At 39.5% G+C, this 19756-nt stretch overlaps 1 protein-coding gene across 2 annotated transcripts in view; it reads left to right on the plus strand.

Moving 5' to 3' along the window:
• Positions 1-19756, plus strand: part of GRID2 (glutamate ionotropic receptor delta type subunit 2) — a 757188-nt gene that overhangs the window by 618582 nt on the left and 118850 nt on the right. For both annotated transcript variants that reach the window (XM_074823105.1, XM_074823106.1), the window contains one exon: positions 2231-2543. In XM_074823105.1, the coding sequence (XP_074679206.1) occupies positions 2231-2543 (313 nt within the window). The remainder of the gene's footprint in view (positions 1-2230; positions 2544-19756) is intronic.

Here is a 19756-nt window from a genome sequence, read left to right on the forward strand (position 1 = left end):
GAAGTATTTTCACAAATACCACATACTGTGCTTTTTCATGCAATGCCCTTCAGTGTATTTCATGAAGACATTTGTTTCTCTTTTAAAAAAGAGGAAAAAAAACAGAAAAAAAAAATATTAGTCATTCAGTCCTACGTTAATCTATTATTTGGTAAAAGTAACTTATATACATTGCTTTTCAGTGGAGAATCTTCAAATACCTTACAAATACAACTTGAATTATCACCTCACAATAATCTAGTGTAGTAAGGAAGTATTTTAGTAACGTGCTGATAATTAATAACACAGCTGAAGTTAAACAGCAGTGGCTAAGTCTAGGACTTTTTGTTTTCGTGTGTCCTCCTTTAACCCTGAATTCCTATTTTACTTTTTGATATAAATTCACCCAAACAACTCTGTTCTTTAAATATAACCATATTTTCCTGTTTTGACAATGGTATAGAGCATTGGACTTTTACATTTGTAAATTATTTTTAAAATGCATTTATATTCACAATTGTGGAAAACAGTTCAAATGATGACTGCTTTGCAACTTGCTCACTGGAGCTAGGACTTAACTGTTAGCTGATACTGTGAATCACTTGAGTCCTTGTTGACCAGAAGTTTTATAATCAGAGGATAGAGACTCAGATGATCTGAATGTTTCCATGGACAATTCTGATGAAATTTTTACTTGGTTTACTGAGTTTGCTACTGACCATGGGGAAAGGGCAGTTACATCATCACTCACAAAAAATTGTTGGGAAGGGGCATGAAGTGAATTCAGAAAGCCATGCTTTCAGCTGTGCACATCAACACCGCTTCACTTAAGACACTAGAGAATCTATCCCACAAATTAAAGCTGATGTTGTAATTCATGGCTTTTAAGCAAATCAATATTTTCAAACCCTTTTTTGTCCAAATCATTGGGCCTCCAGCTATCTTTTGCAACTTTCTCAAGCCAGTGAACAATTAATATAAAGTTAAAGTAACATCATATAAACTGGTCTTAAATGCAGCATGATTAAAAGGATGTTTGTACCATGAGCTGCAGAGTGTTTTGCAGATGGCATTAAAAGAGCCCAGATGATTTGCAAATTTGATTCTAATCAGTTTCAGCTGCCATGCCTTCCCACTTAATATTTCACATCACATTTCTAAGGAACTAGTAATCTCTGCTTTCTTTGGGCAAGAAGAAAGAAATTCAAGAGAGTTAATAAAATTTGACACAGTACTTTCAAGCCTTTGTGCTCTCCTCACCCCCTTCCAAAGGACCACACACTGCTTTAGGCACAACAGAAATGGATTAAATCAAATTAGTAGCAGCTTAAAGTATTGTAAGTACTCTTTTTCATATTAAAATATCTAGAATTTACAGTCTTTTTGTTCAGTATTTGGGCTTTTTAAAATGGTATTAATATGTCTGCTTTAAATACCCTTTCTTGTTTTCGCTGCAGTTTTAATTGTACCTGTGAAAAGTAAAATAGCACCTGCTGTGGTTGTGCCTGGTGTCTCTGGAGGCCTAATACCCAGACATGCTGTGAAATACAATGATTAGATCAAGCAATGTTATTCATCCTCTTCTCATCTGAAATGGGTTCTTTAAATTACAAAAAATGTAAAAGCAAGTCCAAGATAGCTGCAGGGCAGTTTGGCATAGAGAGCAATTGCTTAGCAGGAGGATATAGAGGAATTAATAGTAAAGGAACTGCATGGAATATCTGTTCTTCTGTACTTCAGACTCTGCAGCCAGAATTGATGTTTTTCAAAATTTCAAGTGCCCTCAGTGCAGTGGCCCTTTGTCATGATCATCATGTCATCAAAATGTTGGATATCATGTGGCTCTGTCAGGCAACTAATTTCCTCTGATTGGAAATGCTTTACACAAGGTCTCCCTTCTGCCACAATGGCAATGATGGCTTCAGTAAGCCAGGCTGAGAAAAATGCCCAGAAGTAGATTTCTTCCAGCTATTATCTGTATTTGAGTATTTTGATTCCTTGAAAAATAACAACATGGAGAGCTCATGTGCCCAAGTCTACCAAGTGAGGTTTGCTTGCAGAAACTAAGACACGTGGTACAGCTATTCTGTTCAAGCCTTTGTCACGTTTCTGTGTTTACATATATGATGCTTAAGACGTTGGCCTTGGCATCTGCTTCTCCATAAGTTTAGCTGCCATAAATCACAGAGGAACAAAGATCTTTTCTGTAGCTCCTACTTATGCATGTTGTTCTCTCTTCCTCTTTCCTTAGAGAGCTGATATAGGGATCTCTGCCCTAACCATCACCCCCGACAGAGAAAATGTGGTGGACTTCACAACACGTTATATGGACTACTCAGTGGGCGTGCTGCTCCGAAAGGCGGAGAAGACAGTGGACATGTTTGCCTGTTTGGCACCGTTTGACCTCTCCCTGTGGGCATGCATAGCTGGCACTGTGCTGTTAGTAGGGCTACTGGTCTACCTCTTGAACTGGCTCAATCCCCCGCGTCTTCAGATGGGATCGATGACCTCCACAACCCTCTACAACTCCATGTGGTTTGTGTACGGATCCTTTGTGCAACAAGGTAAGAGACAGAGGGAGACACTGCCTCCAAGAGAAAACCTGTATATTCTCCCCATTGCTACAGAGACCTTCCTCTTCCCTGCCTACCTCCCACAGCTCATGAGGGACTGAAAGTACTTGTGCTATAGGGTTTCTAAGGCATTTGGCTGTGCAGTGTGGGAACCATGAGAAGTTTAGAGCACTACCTGCTAGCTTGTTTTGATTTGTAGTTGTCTAATTCGAGAAAGGTGATTTTTCTCTGGTGGGAAGAAGAAAAAGTATTTCTCATCATCTGCTGGAAAATTATTCATAGTTAATGTGAGTGCTATCTTCTTACACAGGCAGACAGAAAATGTTGGGATTTGGCTTTTAAGCCAAGTTTAGACTAGTCACCAGTGCTAAATGGTCTTTTTGTATCTGATATGCTTTTCTTCCTCTTCTGATTTATCTCAGTTTTCCTATATGTTTAGACTCAACCTTCTCTGGCTTTCCTGGATGCTTTCTCAATCCCATCTAGCATCTGGGGTAGCTCAGGCTATTCCCCCATTCTGTTAATATTCCCAAGTCCTTCACGATCTACCTCTTCTGGCAGAGCTTTAACCATGCATCCTAAAGTCATCAGGGACTACAGATCTTGGCTTGGTATATACTACTTAAAATTCTGGTCTACAAATTAGGGTTGTAATGCAAAGTGGAGTGGGAAAACACAGCTTCATCTGAGAACAAAGAAGATTTAGATAATAGCACTTGACAACAAAACAGGACTAATATCTTCTGGCATATCCATGTAGTTGTTTGTCAGTTACTACTGGCACTGCAGGTACACTTATTCATAATTGCACAGATCATCTGCTCTACAAAGACCCATGGCCACTGCAGCCTCAAAACACCCAGACAGTTTTTTATATTTTAACATGAATTTGGATGGAATGCTGTAGGTAAAAATATCATATTTATGTAACACTGGCAACATGTAATTCAGAAATTACATTATTTTCTGTTAGAATCAGATGACATCCATAAAAGCTAAAGGTATGCACAAAAATCAAGTATGAAAGTCCTAGAAGGGAAAAAAGCTAAATTAACACCACCATCCAAAAAAAGAAAAAAAGCCAAAGATAAGAATTTCCACAAGAGGTATGATTTTAAACACATTGATCTAGAGACATTACTTTTAAAATTATAATTTGCATTGAGCAGTGATGGCCAGCTGAGGAAAGCTGAAGAGATTGTTTCATGTTTGTTGTGGGGTTTTTTTAAAGAAAACCAAAGACTTCAGAGCCAGCTGAGAGCTACAAAAGTTTTTTGAATGTATGTGGGTGGGTTTATAAATTTTTCGTTCTGTCCAGAATATTCCCAGTGTAACTGTTTAGGGAATCCAACTGTGAGAGAGCAGTTGGTCCGTTACAGAACTAGACTCATTACATCTGTCTGCCTGGATAGGTTAAAACTTGTGAATTAGTTTCTTTACTGCATGAATACGAGTAATTTTAAATAGGTTTATTGCTTGGTATTAGCCTTAGCATCCCTGCTCCCAACATCATTAGTCCCTAAAAGCTTTATAGGAGACTTCCCAGTAAAGGTTTAAAGGAGACAAAGCTGATTTAATCACACACTTCAGTCTCATGAATTATTATCTGAATTGTTTGCCTTATGTCTATCCAAGTAAGCCTGTGTTGCTTGGTGTCCCAAAGTTTCCTAAGTTATAGGTCCAGAGTAGTAGCCCACAAGGGAGCCCTTCAGTAGTTGCTCAGCAGCTTACAGAGAAAAATGTTTTTTGACCAGTCAGTGAAAATGAGAGCTTGAAGTGGTCTTAAAGGGAAGCCTTGAATTAAGCATGAAGATGAGGAAATTAGATGAAAAGAAGTGGAACAAGATGACAAAAAAGCAGAATTCACTGGGAAAAAAAACAAAACAAAACAAAAAAAACCCAAAGGAATTCGCTCAAGGAGATCTGTATCCACTTCCCATGGTAACAGGGTCAACTCAGTAAAACCAGCTGGTGGGACATGGCAGCTGGGAGCACCAAAACTGTTGTGGGACTTCAAAAAAAGGAATTCACCAAACTTGTAAGGTGAGAGGCATTTATTTACAGAGAGATCTCATCACCCTACCAAGTGGATTTTCAGCACAACTCTTTAGAATCTACTGGAATAATATAAAATATTCACTTGGTTCCTACTGAGTGAGGGGAAGCTATAGATACATCTCTCCTTCAAACAACAAGCAGGACAGTCCTTAATTTGCCAGAAGGAAAAATGACACGTATTTAATAGGGTTGATACCAAATTATGTGAAACTTACAGAGCGATTTAAATGTAAAGGCTCAGAAGACCTCAGAAATCCAGCGCAAAAGAGTAAGAGATCCATTTATAATGTCAGCCTGTATTTCACATTCAATTTGAATATAACAAAAACTGTATTAGCTGAAGCATTATTGTTTACTAACACTTGTGAATACAGACAAATGAAAGTAATTTCCATTGACAGGCTAACTGGCTATCCTTGTAATTTTGCTTCTGTTTTCACTCAGCAGCTCTTCATTCAGCAGAAAAATTCTGCAGGTTTTATTTGTTTTGGAATAGCAAATCCATTGCTATTAATTGTGATTGGCATATCTTAAGTGTGGCAGCATGGGACATTTCAAATACTGTCACGTTCACTTAAGAAGTCTTTCAGTTGCTGATTTAGAACATGACAAGGTACTCATTTCTGTTATCAAAACATACAGCCAAAGATGCTTTTATATCCTCCACTGACAGAAACAAAGCAGCATGAACTGAGGATTACTAATGCTTTGACAGTGCTGAATTCTTTGTTTGGGGCTAGCGAGTGCATTCTGGCATCGTCCTCTTTCTTTCCTCTAGCTAGAGGAAAGATTTGCAAGCACACAGGCTGGCTCAAGACCTGCTATGACTCTGAAGACAAAAGAGTCCTTTGGTGCAAAAATACAAGTCACTCGTTAACAAAACTTACAACCCCAGCCAGCTGACTTACAACTGACAGTTCCCAACTCCACCGTATCTCTCAGCGCTATGTCGACCCGACTCTTAAACACCTCCAGGGATGGGGACTCCTCCAGCACTGCCCTGGGCAGCCCATTCCAACACCTAACAACCCGTTCTGTAAAGAAAAATTTCCTAATATCCAATTTAAACCTTCCCTGGCGCAACTTGAGGCCATTCCGTCTCGTCCTATCGCTTGTTACTTGGTTAAAGAGACTCATCCCCAGCTCTCTGCAACCTCCTTTCAGGTAGTTGTAGAGGGCGATGAGGTCTCCCCTCAGCCTCCTCTTCTCCAGACTAAACAACCCCAGTTCCCTCAGCCGCTCCTCGTACGACATGTGCTTCAGACCCTGCACCAGCTTCGTTGCCCTTCTCTGGACACGCTCGAGTAATTCAATGTCCTTTTTGTAGTGAGGGGCCCAAAAGTGAACACAGGAATCGAGGTGCGGCCTCACCAGTGCCGAGTACAGGGGTAAGATCACTTCCCTGTCCCTGCTGGCCACGCTATTTCTGATACAAGCCAGGATACCATTGGCCTTCTTGGCCACCTGGGCACACTGCTGGCTCATGTTCAGCCGGCTGTCAATCAACACCCCCAGGTCCCTCTCTGACTGGCAGCTCTCCAGCCACTCCTCCCCAAGCCTGTAGCGCTGCTGGGGGTTGTTGTGGCCCAAGTGCAGCACCTGGCATTTGGCCTTATAGAAGCTCATACAGTTGGCCTTAGCCCATCGCTCCAGCCTGTCCAGATCTCTCTGCAGAGCCTCCCTACCCTCGGGCAGATCAACACTCCCACCCAACTTGGTGTCATCTGCAAACTTACTGAGGGTGCACGCGATCCCCTCGTCTAGATCATCAATAAAGATGTTAAACAGGAGTGGCCCCAAAACCGAACCCTGGGGGACACCACTCGTGACCGGCCGCCAACCGGATTTAACTCCGTTCACCACAACTCTTTGGGCCCGGCCATCCAGCCAGGTTTTACCCAGGGAAGCATGTGCCCATCCAAGCCACGAGCAACCAGTTTCACCAGGAGAACTCTGTGGGAAATGATGTCAAAGGCCTTACTAAAGTCAAGGCAGACAACATCCACAGCCTTTCCCTCATCCGATAAGCAGGTGGCCCTGTCGTAGAAGGAGATCAGGTTTGTCAAGCAGGACCTGCCTTTCATAAACCCATGCTGCCTGGGCCTGATCATCTGGTTGTCCTGCATGTGTTGTATGATGGTACTCAGGATGAGCTGCTCCATCAGCTTCCCAGGCACCGAAGTCAAGTGGACAGGTCTGTAATTTCCCAGATCATCCTTCCAACCCTTCTTATGTATGGGCGTCACATTGGCCAATTTCCAATCTGTCGGGACCTCCCCAGTCAGCCTGGACTGCTGGTAAATGATGGAAAGTGGCTTGGCGAGCACCCCAGCCAGCTCCTTCAGCACCCTCGGGTGTATCCCATCCAGTCCCATAGAATTGTGTGTGTCTGTGTGATGCAGCAGGCAACTGACTGTCTCCTCCTGGATTGTGGGGGGGTTGTTCTCCCAGTCTCTCTCTTCTGGCTGACGAGGCTGGAATCCCTCAGTACAACCAGTCTTGTATTAAAGACTGAGGTGAAGAAGGCATTAAGCACCTCAGCCTTTTCCTCATCGCTTGTTGCCAGGTTTCCTCCTGCGTCTAGCAGGGGATGGAGGCTGACCCTGGTCTTTCTTTTGCTGTTGACACACTTATAGAAACATTTCTTGTTGTCCTTGACTGTTGAAGCCAGATTAATTTCTAGTTGGGCTTTAAACCTCCTCATTTCTGCCCTGCATAGCCTCACAGTGTCTTTGTAATCACTGTGAGTGACTAGCCCCTTCTTCCAAAAGCTGTAAACTCTCCTTTTCTCCCTGAGTTGCAGCCAAAGTTCCCTGTTTAGCCAGGGTGGTCTTCTCTGCTGCTGGATTCTCTTACAGCACCTGGGGACCGCCTGCTCCTGAGCCATTAAGACTTCCTTCTTAAAGAGTGTCCAGCCTTCCTGGGCCCCTATACCTTTCAGGATCGTCTCCAAAGGGATCCTTTCAAACAGTTGCCTAAACAAGACAAAGTCAGCCCTTTGGAAGTCCAGGATGTCAGTTCTGCTGCCCCCTCTCCTTGCCTAAGAATAGAAAACTCTATTATTTCGTGATCGCTGGGTCCTAGTTGGCCTCCAGCTGCCACATCATCCACCAGCCCTTCTCTGTTCACAAAGAGGAGATCCAGCAGGGCACCTTTTCTGGTCGGTTCACTCACCAGCTGTATCAGGAATTTATCTCCCACACATTCCAGGAATCTCGGGGACTGGTCCCGCTCTGCTGTGTTGTATTTCCAGCAGATGTCTGGGAAGTTGAAGTCTCCCACAAGAACAAGGGCAAATTTCCTTTTCAGTGGGTTTCCTCTCTCTCTGTCTCTCCCTCCACATTTCCCCTTGGCTTCTCAGTTCGCTTCTTGCAGGTTTTGCTCTCTGCCTGCTTCACATTGCATTCTTCTTGGGTATCACCCGTGACTCCACTAGTCCAGCTGCTCATGTTCTTCCCCATTGACTTGGCTCCTCCCTAGGCATTTATATATTCAGTAAAGCTCAACAAAGAGAAGTGCAAAGTCCTACCGCTGGGGAAGAACAACCCCATGCACCAGTGCATGCTGGGGGCCATGCAGCTGACTGAGCACTGGCACAGGTTGCCCAGGGATATTGTGGAGTCTCTATCCTTGGAGATATTCAAAAGCCATCTGGACACAGTCCTAGGCAACTGGCTCTAGGTGGCCATGCTTGGACAGTGGTTATTTGGACAAGATGACTTTCAGAGGTCCCTTCCTACCTCAACCAGTCTAAGTGATATATTATAATAGTACATTATATAGTCTTTGCTCAACTTTTGTGCTATTCTATACAACCTCTTTTTTCTTTCTCTTCAGCCCTGGTATTGTTGCTACTCCCTCAAATTTTGCCCTTATTAGAACATGCCAATGCTGGAAACCTGCCATATGAACAGGGACCAAAAAACTGTCTCAGAGAGGAAATTAGGCTTACTAAAATCTTTACTAAAAACTTCATCGAGATTAACTGAATCAACTTGCTGCAATGGCACAACGTCTATTTATACTTGCTGAGAAGCTAGTTTAATCTCCTGGAGGTTTTCTATTAGCTTCCTACTACTTTATGGGCTCTTGTTATGAAATACTCTAGAGAGCATTCAGCTCTTACCATCACTAGAGAAAACCAATGATTTAAGCAGCAGAAGTTCAGGATTTAGAGTTATTCCCAACCCTTTTTGTATAATAGATCAGGTTTTGAGACAGGTGAAATGCTGCATAATTTTTACCAAGAACTTGCAGAGGACTGTTCCAGAGTATTTTATTTTGAGAACAGCCTCTCAAATTTTGCTTCAGAATACAGCGATAAGCTTACTTAGTTTAATAGAATTCAACTGAATGTAGACAAAATAATGAAGTTATATAGAAAATTACAGTGTTTTGTATTTAATATGAAAAACACAATAGAAAGGCTTTCTCTCTCTCTTATCCCACTCTGTTCAATTTACTTGGAATTTTTCTATAAGGAGAGGTATTTCTGAACTGGGCTGGCAGGATTTTAGATTATGCAGGTAAAGATGCAAGGCTCTGTTTCACTTGGAAATGTCTGCAAGAAAGACCATTCAGATGATTTTTTTTTTGTCTATAACAGGAAATATCTTTAAAATAGATGAATCATTCAAGATTTGATAACTTCTCAGTGACTGCAACAAAACAAACATTCAGTATAGTTTTATAAATAGGGTTTGACCATAGGATAATAGGTGCTTGAAATATTATCCCCAAAAGTATTATTTTCTTCAGAGATCTTAATACTCTTGCTTAACCTAGCAAAGTTATGAGATGAATGATATGAAAGCATCACTGGTGGGCCGTCTTTTTTATCCCATTATGTTTTCCTTATTTTAAAATGCTGGTCACAACTGGAGGTTTTGATTGGTCATCAGTGGTGTCAGTAATGGCCAGTTATGTTCATAATGCCCAGTAAATGAGCACTGTTTGCCTTGTTTAAATTACATTTCACAAGAGCAATAAAATTGACTCCAAGCCTTGGCACTTCTAAGTCATTATAATACTTCTTGGATGGTGAAAGCCGCTCAGAATTCTCAGTCCTGTTCCTTGTATTACTACCCAAGGAGTGATATAATCCTCCTGAAATGCACTGCCTGCAGCGTGCTGTTGCTCAATAAATTACTCCATCTTCCTTATCTCACTCTCGGCATATCCCTATCAGCAGGAAAGCATTATGCTGTAACAACGTACTTTCTTAGTGACATTTTCTCTTGATTAACTGTACACCAATCTCTATGTATTTAATATTCAGAGGAAAACTCTAAAAGCATTTTGAAAAAAAATGTGTTAGAAATCAATTATATCTTCACATGCTATATTTAGTGGTGAAACCTAATTATTTTTTAAGTTTAGAAAATCAAAAAAGATCCATTATAAAGGGTTTAGGACTATGACCTAGTTCCTAATTTGGACTCTGCATGTGATCTGCTGGTTGACTATAGAAACTTCAGTTAATATCTTATACATCAGTTCTCAGTTGTAAAATGGAGTTATTACCTATCTTCTTTCATAAAGAAGATTTTATATTTTCTGATAGATAGTTCTGATAGTTTTATATCTTCTGATAGAAAGCAAAACTTAAATGTCAGTCTCATTATTTAACAATTTTAATTGTTCTTCAAACTAATTTCAGATCATAACATATACCTGTAACAAAGGGAACAGAGTTGCTGAGCCTGAAGTGCACAGCACTAAGCTGGGAAAATGAAAGTCAGATACCAAACACATTAGGAAACAAACAAGTCTCCACATTTTTCTAGCACCAGCAGGTATATTTGTGACATTATAGTTCCAACTGTAACCATGAAACCCCCAAATTCTCATTCTGTTATATTAAATCCAGGTTTACGTATTAGTATGTATATGTACTTTCATAAAGTTACCTCTCTGAAGGGGGTACTCTAGCCCTGTGTTACCCATGTGCTTTTTCCACGTCTCAATGGTTTGGCCAGTCCTTTTGACAATATCAAAAAAATAAGTAAATTTTGGCAATTGTGTCCTATGTCTCAAATGCGTTTGAAAACTACAAATGATCACTGGAACTGACAACATATACTGAGAATTATTGTTATGTATACAGCACACATTTGCAAACACTGGATGTAGCTTTATGTGCATGACACTTTCAGAGGTTTATTTGATTGTATCTTTTTGAAAATGTAATTCCAAGGAATAACCATGCTCCAAGTAAAATGTTCAGTAGCGTGGGCAGTTGTTTGCAGCAATGTGATATCACTAGTGTTAAACTGCCAGGGGCTATGCTTGGATTTTCCCCTAAATTGAAGTTAAGACTCAGGCAGTTCTCAGAGACAGCTAAAATAATGGATTTCTCTATCTTGTGTGCACCTGCTTGCTTGAGTAATAGCACTGGGTACATGAGGCAGTATATTTAGAGATGTTGTGTCTGACACATCTTCTGTGAGGAGGTGGAGAATGAATGGCTTTGTGAAAGCCCAAAAAACACCTTCATTCCCCTAGGACTAGCTCCAAGCCTGATTAATTGACTGTGAGAAGGTAATGTCTGTCTGGCTATAGTATAAACGCTGATCAAGACCAAATGAGGCAAAAGGGAAAGTAAAATTTGATGTCTGTGGCATCTATCCATCTCTCTGTGTTCTTTCGAAAGCATCCTAAGGTGAATATTCTACCCAGAACAGTTTCTTTGATTGTTAGGATTCTTCACATGACTTTATACTATATTTGGGTAAAGAATTCAGATTAAGTAATCAGTTCTGATGTTTCAGAGTTCACCTGTGTATAATACAGATTTAATTGAGGAAGAACAATTTAGCCAGGAACTGAATGTTTCCTGCATGGAGGAGGACCGTAACCCATATTTTTACCTGCAAAGAGGTTTAGAAGCTGAAGAGGCAAGCTTCATTTGTCCAGCTATTTGATTTTCCTGCGTAGAAGCTTATGGTTAAGTTGTCAATTTTTGCCGTTTACGGTAGGGAGGAAGTGAGAAATGAATTTTAGCTTTATTAAAAATACCCCCCCCCCTCTGCTTGGATGACAGCAATTTCATCTATAAACTGATCAACCTTTTTCAGCAGAGGATATCCAAGGCACCAAATGAACATGAGTTTAGAGGGAAACCCATGGTAGTCTTCCATTGCTTTTCTGGTCTCTGGGGTGGTCCCTCCTCTGCAGCAGCTGTGCCATGGCTGTATCTACCCGTGCAGCTCTTCTTCGTAACACCAACTGGTGGGTAGGTGCCAGGAAAATCGTCTGCAAACTGTAAAGGCAGGAGTAGCAAAGAGGTTTTGAAGCTGCTGCCAGGAAAGTCTCCCTTCTTCAGCTGTTGAGTTTTATTTCCTCAGACCTCTTGTAATATTAAAGTATGTATAAAAGGAGTAGGCCAAAACTAATATTGAAAGGAAGCAAATAATGATACCAAATTAAGCTTTTTATTAAGTTAACCAACCTATTGCTTTCCCTGATTGCTGCTTAGATGAAGGTCCACTCTCAGCAAATATGGGAAAATGAGAGCTGTTGGGTTTTTATTTATATTTTTATTTAGTCAGCTTCCCAGCATGCAAATTAAAGGGATTGCCTTCATTACAGCAGCATCCTGGTGTAGGAACCTCCTGCTGCTTAATGTTTATTCTTCCACTGTCAAAAGTGGAGGGAGGGATCATAAAGTAGGACTTTACCTTTTTAGTGCTTTTGAAGTTAGTGAGATGGTGTTGCGTTAAAAATGAGCGATACCTGATCTACCAGACAGAAACTGAGATGAAGGAACACATGTGGTTTTGGCTGAATAATCTGCTTCCCTTGCACTAGGTTAGAGTAAAGATAACAGTGAATGGGGAAAGATAGAAAGTCTTCTGCAAACAGGCTGTTAAGGAACAGTGATAACAAATCTGTTGAGTGGGAGTGTTTGTTGTTCATGCCCGGATATACTTACTAATAGAACATTTTTAGGTATAAGTATGTACTCCATTCTTACAATAGCTTCTTTCATTTCTATATCTAGCCACAAAGAGGAAAATACTCCGTATCCAGTAAAGTCATCTTTGTAGTTGCTTTTTACTTCTAACAAATCTGACACATGATCTTAAGCAGGGTGATAGCTGATTTGCAGTAAAAACGGGGTTATTCAACTTTCAAACATAAGCATTTGTATTAGTGATTTTTCATCAATAAAGGACATTATAGCATTATTCTCAGTGAAACTTAACAGGATGAGGGTTTTCTTCTTTCCTCTGTTCACTATGAACTGTCATACTACTACTTCAGGTCATGTGAGTTTTAGAGATCACTTTGATAACAACATTACAGGATGTACCTGAAGTGGAATTTTAGTCTAAATTTTAAAATGTGTTATATAGGAACATAATTAGAGCTCCTGCATGAGTGATGATTGAATTCTGTAAGGTTAGGAGTTCATTGCAGAGAAGCACTCTGAAAATTAAAGGATAACTAGAATTAGTGACATGAAAACTGAACCAATGTATCCAAGATGTCTGTGATTCACTTGCTTCTGAAGTAGTCAGGTGCCACTCTGTGATGATGGATGCTTGGAAAGCTTGCAAGAACAGATTTATAAAGCATTACATAATACTTCTAAAATTCAAGCAAAAAACTATCTTTCAGTATGTGATTTTTTTAAAAGTTACCCTCACCCCCAAAATCTGGAGTCACAGAGCAGTGCAGAGGTAAAAAAAAAGATGATGTGGGAAAGTACCTGTCAAAAGACACAGAGATTTTATTGGAATTATTGTGTGTCCTTACGGTCTCTGAATTGTCTTTTGTTTTGCTTGGTTCATAGTTGCTCAGTTTCAGCCAAAGGGGACTCTTTCTCCCCTGTGTTCATGATGTCCTCCCTGACAGGCTTTTAGCTAAAGCAGCACTTTAATACCTCATTAATGACATTGTTTAGTTTAATGTTAATTGTATGTACAGATGGCCTGGTTTTAGTCCATTGTGCACAGTTCATTTTGCCATCCCAGAGAGTACTGCATATAACACTGTCAGTAGTCTATGGAAAGGCCACCACTATGCAAACTGTATGTGACAGCTTCTTAGCCACTTATGAATATCACAGAATCTAGGTTGGAAAAGACGTTGAAGATCATCTAGTCCAACCATTGACCTAACACTGACAGTTCCCAACTATACCAGATCCCTCAGCGCTATGTCGACCCGACTCTTAAACACCTCCAGGGATGGGATGGGGACTCCACCACTGCCCTGGGCAGCCCATTCCAACGCCTAACAACCCCTTCTGTAAAGAAATGCTTCCTAATATCCAGTCCAAACCTTCCCTGGTGCAACTTGAGGCCATTCCCTCTTGTCCTATCGCTTGTTACTTGGTTAAAGAGACTCATCCCCAGCTCTCTGCAACCTCCTTTCAGGTAGCTGTAGAGGGCGATGAGCTCTCCCCTCAGCCTCCTCTTCTCCAGACTAAACAACCCCAGTTCCCTCAGCCGCTCCTCGTACGACCTGTGCTCCAGACCCTGCACCAGCTTTATTGCCCTTCTTTGGACATGCTTGAGTAATTCAATGTCCTTTTTGTAGTGAGGGGGCCAAAACTGAACACAGAACATGTACCATAGATGATAATTGTGCTTGATTGTTTTAGGCTTTAGAGTATTTGAATACAGCCATTAGTAATAGAGAGATTGGGTCTCAGCATCTCTTGAAATCTAATCAGAAAGTTGCCAGTGTCCAAGGTTATTTATTAAGATCAGGTGTCGATATTCTCTAAACTAAGAGTAAGCATATATCATTTCAATGCATACACAGTGGCTGCAAGTGTAGTGCCTTTATACAGGCATGCAGTGAGGTGCAATCTTAAAAACACACATTGCAGTGCTATAGAAGAGTATCCCCAGAAACTACTTGTGTTTGTTGCACATGAACATTGAGCGCTAGTTGTGTTTGCCTCCACGTGTGTGTATGTTTAATTATATCATATAAAATTATTGTCCTATGTTGTAAAAATGGTAATGAAAGATTATCTGGTCAGAGCTTCTTTTGAGCAAACAGCTGTTGGTAAAATTGCTATGTTTATTGTACAATTATTTATGATTATGTAATTGAATGGTACTTTATTTGGTAACCCCAAAATTAAATTTGAAACCCTGCTAAGTATTCTGATAAAACAGTGCATTTCAGCAGCATTCATACAAGAGATATTGGCCAACTTATTCATTAGAGGTGGGAAGCAAGCCTCACGGTTCCAATCTGGTCATAGTTATAGCAATCAAAATATTTACTTTCAAATATCAAGATTTCCATGATATTTCAGCATCTGGATATGTCTAGTAATGCTGCATCAAAGAGCTCCCAGTAACTTCAGCAAATACAAGTAGACACCTCCATTTTCAACCTTTAGCTGCAGTCATTACTCTTCTTTTGTAACAACAGCAGAAGAGGAAAACAAAATATACTTTTATGATACATTTTCCAGAACTTTTAGAAGCACTGTAAAGTCTATCCATCCCTTGTCTCTGTGTAATTATGTTGCAGAAGTCACTAGAGTGTATTAGCATGAAATTACTGCATGCTATTATTTGTAACATTTTATCTGTGATGCACTTTGATTTTCAATTGAAAACATCATATTTTGCTAATTCTGCTTAAAGATGGAATTTGACCACTGCAAAGTTGCTAATATCTGAAAGAAGACATTTATTTTGTGGGTCTAGAGTTAAAAGCCAGGAATTAATTCCTATAGCACTTGAAGGTTCATACTGTAAATACTACATAATAGAAATGCAAATCTGATTAATGTATGTTGAAGTATCACCAATACCAGGAGAAGCTAGACCACAGACATTTGCTATGTGGTGATATGACATGCTTCCCTTCCCTACTTTTGCCTCATTGTTACCATTTCAGCAAAATGGGTGGAAAGAAATGATTTATTGTTGGGAAGGGAATTATAAATATACTATAACTAATATGTTATGCTAACATCATTTTAATCAGGTAATTATTAAAGGACTGTTTGGCCTTTAAGGACATTGATTTAATGGGAATTAATTTAATGATTGAACACTGTTTGTGTAACATTATCATTGCTAGCGATGCAGAAAATTGGAATCTCAGCTCAGCTGAAAAGAGGTTAGACTTTCCATTATCATATTAGATCCCTTTCTTCTGGAATGCAGTTATTAGACCATTTTTTATACTTTCAGTATATATTTAAATGTTTGGGTTGTATCTAAAAGTTCCCAAGTAGAAAAAGTAAGTATAAATGTTCATCATTGTACTGTTCTCATTTTTAATCAGAGGCTTGAATTTCTGTTTAATACAGCCTTAAACAAAGTCCGCTAGATTTTGATTTTGACTTGCTATTGCTTCTCCCAAGAAACAAGTTTTCTCCTTTTTCATTCTCTTTCTTCTCTGCAGACCTGATCATTATGTTTCGGATGAATAGGGCATTGGTTTTTGGAATGGTTTTACAGCTATAAAAAAGCAGCAGCTTTAAAAAGTAGTAGCAGACAGAGTGCGGTTCTATCTAGATTATTCTGAGGCTGAATCCTAGGTCTAGTAACAGCTTAGGAGTGATTTAAAAGAGACTCTGATCCATTCGTTCTCAAAATGGAAATGGTGAACATTATAGAAAGGCTGTATTCAGTACCTGTGGAATAAGACAGAGTTAAAGCTGACATTTATAGGTACAACTCCCATTTACCTAAAGAGATGTTGTATTTGGCTGCCCTCCTTGATTTGCTCTTAGTAGTGCTATTGCCGTGAATTATTTTTCAGCTTTATAGAGCCTCTAACTACTGTTGTGTATAAATTAGATCCAAGAAGAAAAAGAGGGCTCTGTATAAACAAGTGATTGGAAGCATGTAGTGAATAGCTCTGTCTGGCAGACTTTTGCAGATTAATTTTCAAACAAAATTTTAATCAAAGATGTCTATGGCAGTTCCTGCTGTATCTTGGTAGAGTTTTACAAGGGAGTCTGGTGGCCAAATGATTAGCCCTCTGTCACTAGAATGAAGCCATTGAAGTAGAGACAGCAAGCTGGGCAGGCTTGGTATTTGAAGACAGAAAAATAATTTGACGATAGAAGTAGCAGAAACTCAAACTTATACCTACTCTGTAGGTTACTAACTCAGTGGTGAGCCAACACTGTAGTAGGCTGCAGTGTTCTACACTGGGTAGCACTAGACCTTTCCTTGGTGCTAGAACATTTTCTAGCTTCAGAGGGAGGGTTTCAAAGAACACGACTGAACCTGTGTTTCAAGCAAAAAAGTTTGTGAGTAGTTGTTTGGACCATCTTTTGGGTATTTCTATCTGTCCATCAGGTTATGTGTCAAGGTTCTCTGACCAGATTCATGAGATGGGTACACTGGGACACAATTTGATGAGGGCTTAGTGGCAGTGCCACTGGTCCTTAATTAGCCCCAGCATTTGAAATCTCAGCATGGGTAATCTCTTTCTATTAATGAGGAAACAGCTGAGCAATGAGCCTTAGTATGCAAGTCAAATGCAAAAGGCACATGCAAACAATGCACAGCAGTATCAAATGGAGGATTTTCAGAGGGAGTTTGCAAGATATGAAATGTAACTTGGAGGTAATTACTGGCCAGCAGTAACCAAGAGTGACAAGGTAGCATGGATTTTAGATTTGAGCTGGCTCATGCCTGGCCTCCTTGGTAGGAAGTTGGAGGGAGCCTACATTTACCTGCGCAAGGTTGTGCGTATACCCTTAGGTTAGCTGGTTTCCAGAGTTGTTGATAAGGATCTATAAGCGTGTTTAAGATGCAGTTTCTCAAACTACTTTACAGATTTCAGATGACTAGGAGTGATTTGAAATAAGCCTGAAGGAGAAGAAAGATTGTCTCAGATATTCTCCCTGTCACATAAAGAGGAGAAATAAATGAGGAGAGTTTTCACTCATGCATCATTGCTTCCCTTCTGGGAGGGCGATGAGGGCAGTGCTTCCCACCCAGTTGAAAGGAAACAATCTTCCAGGGAGCAAGCATAATGAGATTAGTCAGGGGATCATTACACTAACAACAACAAATGGGAGAGTAAGTGATTGTTTAGTTCAGAAGACAGACATTAAGGGGAAAAAAAATTAATGAGGGCACCAAATGACAAAGTGAACATATTCTTTGATTGCCTATAGACCAGTGCGAGAAATCTGAGTAATAAACAACAGTAGTTGGAGTTACTCACAATATAGATTTGGTCTTCATGGCGTTACTGAAATCTATTAGGAACATATGACACTATGAAGTACTGACAGACAGAGGGACAAGGTAGGCAAAAGGGGAAGAAGAGTGTCACTAGGTCAAAATAGCATTAGGTGTTTCAGAAGCATTGAGAATTTCTAAAGAATTGATCTTGATTTCTTGTGGAACCATGTGCTAATGACTGCAGCACAAAATGGGATGGGAGTCAGTGTCTGCTGTAAACCACCAAATCACACTGGAGTGGAGGATGATTTGATCCTCTACTGCGTATCTGTAATGCATAAGGGAAAATGTGTCATATAATACGGGCATTCAATCTGAATGATGTATGTTTCAAGTCTCAGGCTGCCCATGCTGAAGCATCTTGAAGGCACATATAGAGCAGATAGAAAGAAAAAGGAACATTGATCGCATGAAAATTTAGAAGTTACAAACTTCAGGAGAAATTACATGGGGAGCAAGTGTACACAGACCTGAGTCAGAGTGGAGAACAACAGGAAGGAGGGCTTTGAAAATTTTATTAGGAGCTAAAGAAACCTTAATGATAATGGTATTTAATGATATTTTAGTGAAGGGTGATACCATTCAAAATAGCTATGCCAGAAAGGCAATAAATATTTCTCTTCTGTGTTTGTGAAAAAGCAAATTAAATACTGTCCATGTCAAGAGCAACTCAAGAGGATGTTAAATGACAGCTACTAACGTCAGACAATTTCAAATCAGCAAATCCAGACAAATTTCACCCAAATGTTTTAGAAGAGGAGTTGCAGGACCATTATTTGTTGATCTGAGTCCTGGAGCATTGAGCAGGTTTAGAAAGCTGTCAAAAAAAAATCTAATGTAAAACCTAAAGATCAAACTGAACCTTCAGCTCAAGTATTTCTTCCATCTTAATATATAGATGTAACAACTTGAAAGACTTCACAAATACAGACAGACACTTAACAGGTCCAGAAGATATTGCCATTAAAATGTCTGATATTGAAGATATATATTTATACAAGACATTAGTATTTCTCAAAGAGTACAGAATAGTCATTCTCCTCATAATCATCTAGAGAAGAAGGAGGAAGGCTATAGAAATAACTGGAAAAAGGAAGCCAAAATATGTCCATGTTAAGTACACCGGTGACATACAGAAAAATGCTTTATAATGTATTGTTGGGAGCCACACCTGAGCCAGACACTGAACAGTGCCTAAAGAGAGAGAATACTGCTGGAAGCTAACAACAAAGGATACACAAGGAGATTTTCAGTATACTCAGGATATGTTTGGCTTGTCCCTTAAGCACAGTGTTTGACATATAAAGCACTTGTGTTCAGCAAAAAGAATAGGCTAGGAATTGTATGCTAGGAAGATAGACATAAAAATTTTATCTAATATTTAAAGTTTTAACATTAATGAATACCAGCATTTCCATGAATTTACAGTGGCTTCACTAAATTATTTTCATGGGACATAGAAGAAAATATGAACATTTCTAAACATTTCAATGTTTTTAAATGTTTCAAATATCTCTTTTGAAGTGGTTTTTGTTTCTCATTTACTGCACGTTTATTTTTAGAAAACTATTATGTGACAGTATCTTGACAATGAAAAACTCTGCTACACAAGACTTTTACTATTTTATTTAAAAAAAAAAAAAAAAGGTTTCTTGATCTTTTGGATTTGATGGAAGCTTTTATAATCACTTTAGTAAAAAAAGTTGGTTCCCTTCCAATCCTACTACTTCCAGTGAACCAAAAAAGTAATTCCTATAACTTGCTACCTAATATGTTTGGAGTATTGTCACAGTATTAATAGTAATGGTAGTAATAATACCTAGATGCAGTGCACTCCCTTTAGGAAGTAAGACCTGAAGAAATGTTTCCTATGTGAAACAAAATATCTGAAAATCTTTTTTCATATATAAATTTAAAAGAAAAAAAATCACTACATTTTAATAAAAGCAAAATGTTAGG

The sequence above is a fragment of the Strix aluco genome, chromosome 4, assembly GCF_031877795.1.
Source record: "Strix aluco isolate bStrAlu1 chromosome 4, bStrAlu1.hap1, whole genome shotgun sequence".
NCBI classification, from domain to species: Eukaryota; Metazoa; Chordata; class Aves; order Strigiformes; family Strigidae; genus Strix; species Strix aluco.